This window comes from Dipodomys ordii, unplaced genomic scaffold (assembly GCF_000151885.1).
Source record: "Dipodomys ordii isolate 6190 unplaced genomic scaffold, Dord_2.0 Scaffold42, whole genome shotgun sequence".
Taxonomy (NCBI): Eukaryota; Metazoa; Chordata; class Mammalia; order Rodentia; family Heteromyidae; genus Dipodomys; species Dipodomys ordii.
This window is the reverse complement of record NW_012267258.1, coordinates 4,587,015-4,599,752: the sequence shown is the minus strand read 5'-3', so window position 1 is coordinate 4,599,752 and position 12,738 is coordinate 4,587,015. Positions and strand designations below refer to the sequence as shown.

Here is a 12,738-nt window from a genome sequence, read left to right as displayed (position 1 = left end):
CAAATCAGCATTGCCAAAGTCAGTGATTTATCCTATCACTTACAGTGTGTGTCACTCCGGCCATTCCCATCTTTTAAGCATCTTGCCTTCACCCCATGCAGTGCATCCTTGACTCTCCCTTGCCATTGTTTGATTACTCTTGTCTGATTACTCTTATCTGATTGCTCTGGTTCCTTCTCCGTGCCCACCTAGGCTTCTGCTAATTCTCCATAGGCCTCTTCTCCAAGGCAAATATTAAACGTGGGCTTTCCTTCTATCTCTGCCACTGATTATTCTTCTTTAGCCTATCCACAACTCTCTCTAAGCTTCACTCATCGATGAGAAAGGGAAGACATAGGGTTAGGAAACATAGCAATGTCTCTTTGAGCTCTACAATGCCTGGCTCTCCTGTTTATCCTTATCCTAACCCAGGGTTGCCTCAGCAAACAACACCAATGAAGAAGTTGTAACGACTCTCAAAAGACCAGGAAAACATCCATTCCAGCATGGGAAGGAACTTTAAACATTCCTGGATCTGAAACCAAGAACGTCCAGCTATTGTGCAATGACAGAAAGTTCAGTCAGTCCGCTGGATTTGATCACTCCCATCAGAGACGGGAATATCTTAAGGGGTTGAAGGGCCTAATGATATCAGAGTAAAATGTGATAAATATGAATTGTTCTAGAATAGAACAAAGCCTTTCCCTCCCTCTCAAACTCTACTGTAGCAACAAGAATTTTGGAGAGGATGTGGAGCTGTGGCTCAAGTGGTAAAACACCAGCCATAAGCAAAAAAAAAAAAAATCAAAGGCAGAGTGTGAGGACCTAAGTTCAAGTCCCTACACCAAAATGAAAGCAATAAAAAAGAATTTTGGAGATATAATTTGCTATAGTAGATGCTCGACACAAAATAGCACAATCTAATCACATAAAACATCTTAGATTTATGGATTTTTAAGTAGTCAAAACAGAACATCAAGTCACGGATAACTACAAATATTTGCATTGATTTAAATATCTAAAGCCACAATACACTTGGGTCTATTTCATAGTTCATGTAATTTAAGATTTACAAATGAACAAGTATCAGTCAGCTAGAACAAAGGTTTAGGAAGTTACTAGACATTCTGATGTTGACACTTACATATCTTGACCGCAAATAATGACAACTTTGTCTTCCATGAGATATTTTGTACAAGCATACAGAGTAAAAAATAAGACAAACCCATGTACATTTCTGCATTAACATCATGAAGAATACAAAAATTATCCAATAAATTTCATCCATGAAGTTTGTTTAAACTGGTCTGAGGAATTCCCAAATCTAACTTTAGGCTTTATAAATCATCACTGCTCAACTCTTTCTCCCTAAATCTTATAAAAATAAAATCAGGCACTACTAATACTTTTTCTTTTAAAAATAACTCCCAACTTTTGTCCTTGTAAGTTAGCAAAGTCTCTATTTTAAACAACATGAATAATTCGTGGATTTTTTTTCTTTTATGAGTTCTGAATAAAAGGATAGTATCAGTCACATACCCTTCCAGGCCAGCTCTGAAATCATCAGTGATATTAAATACTAACTACTGAACTAAAACATTCAATAATGAAATAATAATAATAACCCTAAACATTCAATAATGAAATAATAATAATAATAATAATAACCCTGGTTGGGCACCAGTGCCTCACACCTGTAATTCTACCGACTCAGAAGGCTGAGATCTAAGGATACCAGTTCAAAGCCAGCCCAGGGAAAAACATCTGTGAAATTCTTATCTCCAATTAACCAACAAAAAGTCAAAAATGAAATTGTGGCTCAAGTGATAGAGTACCAGGCTTGAGAAAAAAAAAGATAAGGGGAAATTACAAGGCCCTGAGTAAAAGACCCAGGCTGGGCACCAAAAATAAATAAAGAGAAAAATAACCTTACCTTTGTCCCACACCTAAAGAACCAAAGTAATTTACTTCATTTCATATCAACCATGTGAAGATAGCATTTGGTTTTCCTCTCAAAAACAACAACAACAACAAAAAATAGCCAAGTGCTGGTAGTTCAAACCTGTAATCCTAGCTACTCAGGAGGCTGATACCTCAGGATCATGGTTCAAAGCCAGCCAAGGCAGGAAAAACTATGAGACACTTATCTCCAATTATCCATCAAAAAAAAAAAAAGTAGGAAGTGGAGCTGGGGCTCATGTTGGTAGAGTGCTAGCCTTGAGTGGAAAAGCTCAGGGACAAGACCCTGAGTTCAAACCCCAGGACTGCCACACACATGCACACACACACACACACACACACACACATACACACACATTCTATCCTGTGATTTATTTATTTTTTGTTTATTTCTACGCTGCAGGACAAGTGAAATACGGATAGATTAGACTACAATGACACACAAATACAGGCTCACAATTAATTGGCTGCCACAAAGGGTGTGTCTGAGAAAACAGAATTGACAGAATCGGAATCAGATTTCACTCTGGCTGACTTTAGGATGCCCTCGGCAGCGATCACTGTCTCACTGGGGAAGAGCCTGACTTTCCCATTCTGCCCTGCTGCAGTTTCTTTCAGCGGCTCCAAAAACACTACTCTTTTACCTGCCTTGCGATCCTCTGCCGAGTTATCACTAGCCGGACCAGGACTGAGAATAGAGGAATGAACATGGCTTTGGTTTAGCATAGCTTTCTGTCTCTTGGTTTTACAATTGCACGGACATGGTGTGAGATACAGGTACAATAGGACCAAAACAATACTGGCCACACAGGCGGCGAGAGTGGTGAATGCAGTGTTAAATGCCTCGTGAGCATGGGATCTGTTGACAGTGAAATTGCTCACGTGGATGGTGATATCCACTGTTTCGTTTAACAGGCGCTGCCTGTTCATCGCAATGCAAGAATAAACCCCGGCATCCTCCAGTCGGGGGCTTTCGATCACCAGACTTCCATTGTACAACACGTGAAAGTTTTCCACCTCTTTCTGGGGCTCCAGCAATCTGTTATCCGGACTGACCCAGATGAAATCCATATTTCCATTACCAATCTTGCTGTCACAGTTGACAATCAGCCTTTCTCCAACATGAGCCTCATGAATAAAGCCAAGGACATGGAAGGAGCTATTGATGATGCTGTCAGAGCAATTCATAGTGCTCTCTTGGATCAGAAGCAGCTGGCGGGAGTGCCTGGAGTCAGACCCCAGGTGGCAGGTGTAATCGTTCTTAAAATCCATCACGGAGCTAAAGTGTCGGTGATACCAAAAGATCAGCAAAGAGTACAGGGAACAGTCACAGACAAATGGGTTTCCATGAAGGTAGAGGCCCCTCAGCTGTTTTCCTGGCACTCGACTTAGTTTGTGTATGGGTAGGGATGGGATCTGGTTATAAGAGACATCTAGAAACACAAGTTCTGCCAGCTTGTACCTTCCAACATACAAATCCACAGGAAACTGTGTGAGAAAGTTTCCACTTAGGTAGAGTTTTTGTAGTTGGGAGAGGCCACCAAAGGCTGAAGGATCGAGACAGGAAATGTGATTGTTGTAAAGCAGGAGCACTTCTAGAACCTTCAGTTCATGGAACACTGAGCTTTTCACCGATTCCAACTTATTGGATGATAAATCGAGACACTTCAAATTGGGAGTGGTGGCGAAACTGCCTGTGGACACGTTTGTGATGTTGTTCTGGCGTATAATTAGTGTGTTCAGCTGGATAAATGACACTGGTAGCCACTCAGAATCCAGGAGCCCAATTCTGTTATAACTCAGATCCAGTCTCTTAATCAGTCTGAAAAGGTTCCCTGGCACCTTGGAGAGGTTTTTGTTGGTGCAGCTGACAATATCTGTGGCACAAATGCAAGCAGTGGGGCACACCCCTGAGGTACCCCGGCTCACCGCCAGTGTGATCACCAACAAACACAACAGCTCTCTGCACCCGGGTCTGACGGCTCCAAGAAGGGTGGGCGGTGTGTGTGACCTCACAGACATTATGGTCGCCTGGAGTCTCTTCCAGGAGCCTTCTCACCAGCTCAGCCTCCCACAAACCTGGCAGACAAGATATTTAAGGGTGGAAAAGACATAAATATTTAATCAGTTAACCCTTACAACTCGTACCGTATATCCCCCCTCCCCTCTCCCCAGGAACTTTTGAAATGGCTTTCACGACACCCGGTGAAGCTCCAGATTGTCGTTTTACAGCGAAAAGCATTTTGTGCGCCTAGATCACTCCTGCTCACGGACATTTAGAGTGCATTCTCTTTCTCTCATTGAAAAATACACCCATAAAAAGTGGGCATCCCGCCTGGCACCAATGGCTCACGCCTGTAATCCTAGCTACTCAGGAGGCTGAGATGGGAGGATTGCAGTTCGAAGCCGGCAAGCCCCAGCCAAAAAAAAAAAAATGTCCAACAGACTCTTCTCACCAATTAACTACCAAAAGTCTGGACGTGGAGCTGTGACTCAAGTGGTAGAGCGCCAACCCTGAGTGGGAAGGAAAACAAAAAGCTCAGGGACAGCACCCAGGTCCTAAGTTCAAGACTCGGTCCTGGCACCAGGCAAAGCAAAGGAACAACAGAAACAAGCCAACCACAGGCGTGCGTCCGGTGCGAGCTCTCTCCAAGGAACACGAAAATAGACAAACGCATGCTATAAACAACTAAACGGAAATGCTGAAGAAGTCCTCAGTCTTAAGAACAACTCACGGAGCTGGGAGGCTCCGGGGGCTCCGGGAATGGGCGGTGGCGGCGGCGTGTCCCGCGGGTCCGTCGGTCTGTCCGGGTCCGTCCCTCCAGCTCCAGCCGCGCTCCTGTCCCCCGGGTTCCCGGCGGGCGGCAGCCTCCCGCCGGCTCTCAACTTCGGGGAGTTTCAAGCCGCCGCGGCGACCGCGGCGAGCCGGGGCGCAGCCACCCCCTCGGCGGGCTCCCCACGGCTCCTCGCAAGGCACGGCTGAAGGTAAATCAGGGGCGCGCGGGGCGCCAGGAGCTCTCGGAGCCCAGCCCGAGGGGCGGCGAGGGGGGGGGGAGGGTTGGTGCGGGCTGGTGGGTCCGAATCGGCCCCGCCTCTCTGCGATCGGGAGGCTCCGGGGTGGGGTGGGACCCCGGGGTTCCCGCGCCCGCCGTCTGCCTGGGATCCCCCGCGCGCCCCGGGGGTCGGGTGCGGGCCGGGGAGGCGGGTCCCGCCGCTGCGCGTCCCCGGTCCAGTGGGCACCGCCGCGGGGAAGCAGGAGGCGGGGAGGGGGCCGCGCGGCCCGGGAGGGGGCCGCTGGAGCAGCCAATCGGAGCGGCGGCCGGCACTCCCCCCACTCTCTCCCACCCGCCGCCTTCCTCCTTCTGCGGCAGCGGGGGTCCGCGCTCCGAGGCCCCCCCACCCCCCCGGCCTGGCGCACAGGGCCAGTACGCATCCACCCCCTCTCCTGCCAGTCACGTCCGTTTGCCCAGCCCCAAACAGGTTGGGGGTGGGGTGGGGTGGAGATTGAAGGCTCACGGGGTGACGCCCAGCCTGGGAGGGAGGGAGCGAGGGAGGAAGGGAGCGCACCCCTGGAGGGACCCACTTTGCATCTCTGTCCAACCAGCCTAAAAGCCCCCAGCCTCTCGGAGCTTGGCTTTGGCAGGGAGTGGGCCGAGGGGCTTTCTGGATGCTAAGTGCAGCTGTCCTCCAACGTTTACGAAACTAGCCCAGTGCTGCAGCCCTGTCGTCTCCGCCTACATTTGGGGAGGGGGGTACTCGGGGAGAGGGGGAAGGGAAGTTGGGCATGATTCCTCCAGGCCTGACCAGGATCTCTGCTGGAGGAAAGGGAAGAGCAGAAGAGGCCTAGTGGAGACAGCCCGTCTGGTCCCTGAAAAAGTTCTATGCCTCAAAAGGTAGAATTAGGATGGTGCACCAAGTCAAGAAGCAAAAGTCCCAGTGCTGGTGACACATGGACACACACATGAATGTTGTGATCTGAGGATCAAGGTTCAAAGCCAGACCAGGGAGGAGACACAGTGAGACTCTTATCTCCAGTTAACCAGCAAAAAGCCAGAAGTGGAGTTGTGGCTCAAGTGGTAGAGCACTAGCCTTGATCAGGAAAAAACTAAGATGGTAGCGCCCTAGGCCCTGAGTTCAAGCCCCAGTATGGGCACCAACAAAGAAGAAAGAGGAAGTAGAGGAGGAAGAGGAGGATAGGAAAGGCCAGTAGCTCATTGCTGGAATGCAAAGATAAAGTTATTCACCTTTTAGGGGTGGGAGGATGTGGGGGGGGGTCTACCCCTGGATTAAGACTAATCCCAGAAAGGGGATGTCCCCATAGGCCAGGTGGCTCCCATCCTTCAGTTGACTTTGGTCCATCAGGCACAGGAAGGTACAAGCTGGGTAAAGCCACATCAAAATGAGGGGAGCTGATGAGGTTTTCCATTAAAAATCCATTTTTTGTTTAATTCCAAGATTTAGCGATGGGGTCTGATTGCGCCAAATGACCCATTTGGCCATTATATCCGGATTAAAGAAATAAATTACTGTCCTAACAAAAGATGTGAGCCAGAGCAGAACAGATAGGGAGACGAATGAAAGCCAGACTAAATTGAGAAAAAAACAGTTGGACTCATCATTTGAAATATTACTTAATAAATAAAATGATGACTAGTTCTTATCCCTCACTCTCTCTCTCTCTCTCTCTCTCTCTCTCACACACACACACACACACACACACACACTCAAGCAACTCTAAGTTTATTTAAAGTGGATTCTAATACCGATCTATTAGACCAGGGCCTACTTTAAATGCAGCTGTGTGCACTGACAATCTTCCAGTTGTGGAATCAATATTGCATTAAAAATGGTAAATCTGGATGATTTCAGATGAGGGCAATGGATCAGATAATTTGTGCATTCCTGCAAAGCTGAATTTGAAGCAGGGAGCTGGTGGTACATACCTGTGATCATAGCTACTCAGGAGCCTGAGATCTGAGGACCCAAGCTCTGTTCAAAGCCAGGCCAGGCAGATAAATTGAAAAGACTCTTATTTCCAACTAACCAGAAAAACTGAAAGTGGATGTGTGGATCAAGTAGTAGAGAGGGAGATCAAGTGGTAGAGAGCCAGCCTTGAAAGGGAAAAAAGTCAAGCAAGAGAAAGGCCCAGAGTTCAAGCCCCACTACTGGACACACACACACACACACACACACACACACACACACACACACACACTGTATATGATCATAAACATATAGTCTAAAATGATTCATGAAAACATTCCCTCTCTGGAGATTAAATTTTTCTCATATTGGGCCACATCTCCTAGGATTGCAAAAACGTTGGTCTCTAGGCTTTCACGCGCAGGAAGGTAACACAGCAAAACAGAATTAAAGTTACTGAGAGGAGTAGTTTTTAAATGAGTCACAAATTACCAGGTTTTTGCAGTATTTTACTAAGTAACTAGCATCCTCCTTGGAAGGAAGCCATAGAGGAAAGTGCTATTTTTTTAAATCTCAAAATACTCTTGAAAAAAGAAGAAGAAATTATTTAAAAAATAGAAGGCTAGACTATGACTCTAGTATTGGAGCATTGTCTAGAAAGGGAAAGGTCCTGAATCCTCCCCTAATCCTGCAAGAACAAAATGCCAGAAAGTTGTAACAGCAGACATATCACAGAAACGTATACAAAAATGATTATATAAATAGGTAAGCTCCATGCATTCCAAATCCACAGATTAAGATATTTATCCATGTGCAGACCTGAGGTGTGGGTTCCCTGTATTTATTCAAGGGAAGAAAGGTGAACTAGGTAAAACTACTTGCTTGGTGATGAGAAAGGTTTCTTGATTGAAATCATGGTATAAAATATGACCTAAGTTTGTAGAAGAGCATTCTCTCCCTCCTTCTCTCCCTCCCTCCCTTCCTTCCTTTTCCTCTTTCTTTTCTTCTGTGCTAGAGCATGAACTCAAAAGACTGGGCACTGTACCTTAAAGGCTGGTGCTCTACCACATAAGCCATAGCTCTCCTTCTGGCTTTTGCATGGTTAATTGGAGATATGAGTCTCACAGACTTTCCTGCCCATGCTGACTTTCAACCCTCAGATCTCAGCCTCCTGAAGTAGCTAGGATTATAGCCAAGAGCCTCCAGTACCTGGTCTTGAAGGAGAACATTTTTATCTTTCTGACGTCCATTTAACATTTTTCATCTTCTGAAAGATCCCTTCCATATTAGTGCTGTTTCTGTGGCTATAATAAAATACTTGAGGCCTTTTATCTTATTTTTTTTAAAAGGCTGATTAAGCCTGAAACTTTGGAGACTAAAAGCCTTAAGACTGGGTGGTCCCATCAGTTCTGTCTCTGGTGAGGACCTCTCCTCCCTCTTGGCTGTTCAAAACGTGGTGGGTGGCCCTAGGACATGAATAAGAAAAGCTGAGGTCATGTGATAGTACAGTATGCCAGAGAGCATCAGAGTCCAGGCCTATTCAAGCACATGGGTCCTTCCAGAACTGCATGAATCCCTTCTCAGAGTGATCCCCTCACAAACTAATTACCACATACAAGGCCTCATCTTGTGGGTGGTATGACCTGGACATTACCATATCTAGATCCCAGCTTTCAGCATCTCAAGACATACCCAAGCCACAATACCCAATTTCCACCTGAAGTTAAATTCCACAAGGGCAGCAGTTTTGTCTGTGTTGGTCACTGCTTTATTCATGGCTCTAGAACCTTGCTTGACACTCAATAAAATTTTGATGAATGAACTGACTAGCAGGGAACCTACTCCAGGTAGCAAAGGTTTGTTTTTCCCCCCTCAATGTCTGCTAATTATTATCTTGCCCATTATACTTTATGAAGCTTGTCTAAAAATAAAAAAATAAAATAAAACAAAACGTTAAAGGGGGGTAATGGAAGAGCAGTCCTTTAAAGATCACTTAAGTCCTGGATCCAGTCATTCTTGAAAGCCACTACACATTTTTGCTTCTTTTTTCATTTGTCTGGTGGCATGGCTCAAGTGGTAGAGTGCCAGTCTAGCAAGTACAGATCTTGAGTTCAAGTCCCAGTAGTATCACTAAAAAAAATGTTTTAAGAAATAATATTATAATTAATGATATTCTCTTCCTGCTCCTCTCACTTTTTGCTTAAACTATTTTGAATCGTGTTTATGTCATTTGTGACTGACAGAGGCCTAATACCTACAGTGAGGGATGTGTGTGCATACATTGTTATCTGCCAGATACTGATACTTGACATGTGTTATTTAGTTTACTGTTTATCAAAGCCCTATGACTTGATCTAATACTGTAATTCATATGGTAAACATCTGTACACCACAATCTTTGAAAATGGAATGCTCTAAAATGATCCAAGGGTCCGTTGGAAAGATGTAATCTAGGCAACATAAAGAAGTTCCTTCCTTGGGGCTGGGAATGTGGCTTAGTGGTAGAGTGCTTGCCTAGCATGCATGAAGCTCTGGGTTTGATTCCTCAGTACCACATACACAGAAAAAGCCAGAAGTGGCACTGTGGTTCCAGTGATAAGAGTGCTAGCCTTGAGCAAAAGAAGCTCAGGGACAATGCCCAGGCCCCAAGTTCAAGCCCCAGGACTGGGGTGGGGGTGGGGGAGAGAAGAACTGTCTTCTAGAATGGCTCCAACTTGGCATGAATACCAAAACAGATGGCTGAGTCGCCTTCTCATATAAAGTAAGACAGCGAGACATGCCTTCAGTCCCTTCTATAAAGTGTTATCTGCTGGTATTTTTGATCATTTGATAATGACCAAAATGGGTAGCAGGAGGTAGTTTGTTCCTGGACAGGATTTTGAAGCTGGTGTGCTGAGATTAGGGTGGTCATGGGAGCATTTCTGGGTGTGAAAGCAACTCCCACGTGAGGTGGTGATTTGAGTAGCAGAATCTCTGGACAATCATATGGCCTGTAAGTTCAAGAATCTCTTAGGTTGAATTCAAAGATGTACTATATTACCTGGGCACCAGTGGCTCATGCCTTTAATCCCATCTAATCAGGAGACTAACATCTGAAGATTATGGCTCAAAGCTAGCCCACTCAGGAAAATTAATGAAACTCTGATCTCTAATTAACTACCCAAAAGCCCAAAGGCAAACTGTGACTCAAGTGGTAGAGGACCAGCCTCATTGGGAAAACTCAGGGACAGCACCTAGGCCCTGAGTTCAAGCTCTAGTTTCAGCGCTTGCACACAGGCATGTACAGGTGCATGCACACACACACACACAGAGTTCAAAGCAAACCCAAGCAGGAACTAAGATTCTCTTATCTCCACTTAACCATCAAAAAGTTCAAGTGGTTCAAGTGGTGGAGCACACGCCTTAGTGAGAAAACTCAGGGACAGCTCCTAGGCCCTGAGTTCCAGCTCTAGTTTCAGCGCTGTATGTAAGCGTGTGCAGGTGCACACATACAGAGTTCAAAGCCAGCTAAGGCAAGAACTGAGACTCTCTTATCTCCACTTAACCATCAAAAAGCTCAAGTTTCTCAAGTGGTAGAGCACTAGCCTTGAGTAAAAAAGCTTAAAGATAGCACATAGGCCCTGCATTCAAGCTCCAGTTTACACACACACATACACACACACACACTCTCTCTCTCTCTCTCTAAAAATTTAAGATATTAGAACTATGAGACAAGACATGGTGTTGTAACAACAACACCATGCTGATGGTTCTGAGTCTATTTTATTAATATTTAACACGTTAGTGGCAGTTTCTACCCTAAAGAGGTTTTACTTCAGTTTCTACATTTGACCTGAGCAAGTGTCTTGTAATCCAGTCTGACTTGAACACTGGCAGATATCTATTACTGCCTTTTATTTATTTTTTGAAACAGGACCCACTGGTGTGCTGTGGACATGGATGCATTACTGTCCTGAGCTCTGTACATAGAAGCTTCTTGTGGCTAGCTCCCTGCTGGGTGGACAAAACTTTGGGTAGGGTTTTTACATTGAGACTCTAAGCATGGGTCCACAGGAAACAGCTCTGGCCATGTCCCCAGCCTTGGAAGCCTGTCCTCCCCTTGGCCTGCTCCAGGCAGTCTTAGTATATTATCCTAGATTGGTGATGGAACCCTGGAACCACTTCTCTTAATAAGTAGGGACATGTTTTCAGGGAATCCTCAAACTTGGGGCCTTGATTCTCTGACATTCTGGAAGTATACATCACCTGGCTTGTTTCTCTGGAATCTCCCTGTCTAGCAATGGTGGGGGTCTACCATCCCTCTCAGAAAGGGGGACCCACAGTGGAACAGTTCCAAGCAATCCCTACACCCATTTGTCTGTTTATTCTCTCCACTGTTGCCTTGAGGGTGTTTGGGGTTTATTTCTATTTTTCATTTAACTGTGATAAGATACATCTAACACTAGATGCTGGTGGTTCACGCCTGTAATCTTAGCTACTCGGGAGGCTGAGATCTGAGAATCATAGTTTGAAGCCAGCCCCGGCAAGAAAGTCTGTGAGACTCTTATCTCCAATTGACTGTCAAAAAGCTGGATGTGGCTAAAGTGGTAGAGTGCCAGCCTTGAGCAAAAAAACTCAAGGACAGTGCCCAGGCTCTGTGTTCAAGCCCTAGGACCAGCACCAAGAAAAATCATCTAACATGATTTTAAACTTTTTAAGTGACCAATTTAGTGTGTTGTAATTATCTATTAATATTTTGGGATATTCATGTTTTGTGTAGCTGCCACCACAACCTAATCAAGTAGTCCAGTAAGTAGTCACTCCATTGTCATGCCAAATCCGTCCTCCTGACCCTGGCTACCTTTCCTGAGCTCTCTGTCTTTGGATTGGACTCCTTCTAACAGTAACAAATGAAATCACACGGTCTGTGGTATTGAGGGTATGGCTTCCTTCACTTTGTCAAAATGTGGGTGGACTTTTTAGTTAAGGTTTATTAAAGCAGTGGAGATCACCTGGTTGAAATCCCTTCTTGTTTTCATAGCTGCACTTGAACTTACCATGTGCCAGTGGAGCCCCAAAGTCCTAATGACTCAGAGGCTTCCATTGTAAAAGTATTAGACCATTGTGTGATTACAAAACCTACCAGGTATAATGAGGTAAGAAGATGTAAGTACTAGTCTTGATCAAAAATGCTTTTATCCCCAAGAGCTCATGGAGGGTATGTCATCTGATCATTTCTAAAGTTGCTTCTAAGTTCGAAACATTCACTTCATTTTTGGATAACTAGATGTCCTCAGGTGTAAAGCCAGGGACACTGGCTGTTAGGCCTGGGTTGAGTTTTTCATCTTGATCAGCGGTGGCAGCCCAGGCTGACTCCTCCCTTTTCTCTGCAGTGATGCCAGTCCCATTCCTTCTTTAGGAAAGGCAAATTCAGGCACATTCTCTACAGTGAAGAGATTGCCTTGTCCTATTAAGTGTTCATGTGATTGGTTAACACACACCCATTGCAAAATCATTTCTAGCAAAAGCGAAAAGGGAGAGGGCATATTCATCCAGTGCTGGCAGCTTGTGCCTGTAATCCTAGCTACTCAGGAGGCTGAGATACAAGGATTACAGCTTGAACTCAGCCCAGGCAGGAGCTGTGGTTCAAGTGGTAGAACACTAGCCTTAAGCAAAAAAGCTAAGGGACAGCACCCAGTTCCTGACATCAAGTCCCAGGATCAGAAAAAATAAAAAAGGTGGAAAGCTATAGAGAATAAAGAAAATATTAAGAGCCAGAGAATTCCATTCATAGACTTGCTGGTAAATTATAGTTTCTGTTCAAATAATAAACCCACTGAAGTAAGAAAATTGAGATGTTTGTAAAAGGATCTTTTTCCTTTGCTATAATTATATAAT

At 45.2% G+C, this 12,738-nt stretch overlaps 1 protein-coding gene across 1 annotated transcript; it reads right to left on the bottom strand.

Moving 5' to 3' along the window:
* Positions 1-2,273: 2,273 nt before the first annotated feature.
* Amigo2 (adhesion molecule with Ig-like domain 2) lies at positions 2,274-4,778 on the bottom strand. The gene is made up of 2 exons (XM_013018756.1): positions 4,674-4,778; positions 2,274-4,017 (listed from the first exon to the last, which is right to left on the bottom strand). Exon 2 carries the CDS (start codon positions 3,958-3,960, stop codon positions 2,398-2,400), a length of 1,563 nt encoding a protein of 520 aa, XP_012874210.1. The 5' UTR covers positions 3,961-4,017; positions 4,674-4,778; the 3' UTR covers positions 2,274-2,397.
* Positions 4,779-12,738: the final 7,960 nt, after the last annotated feature.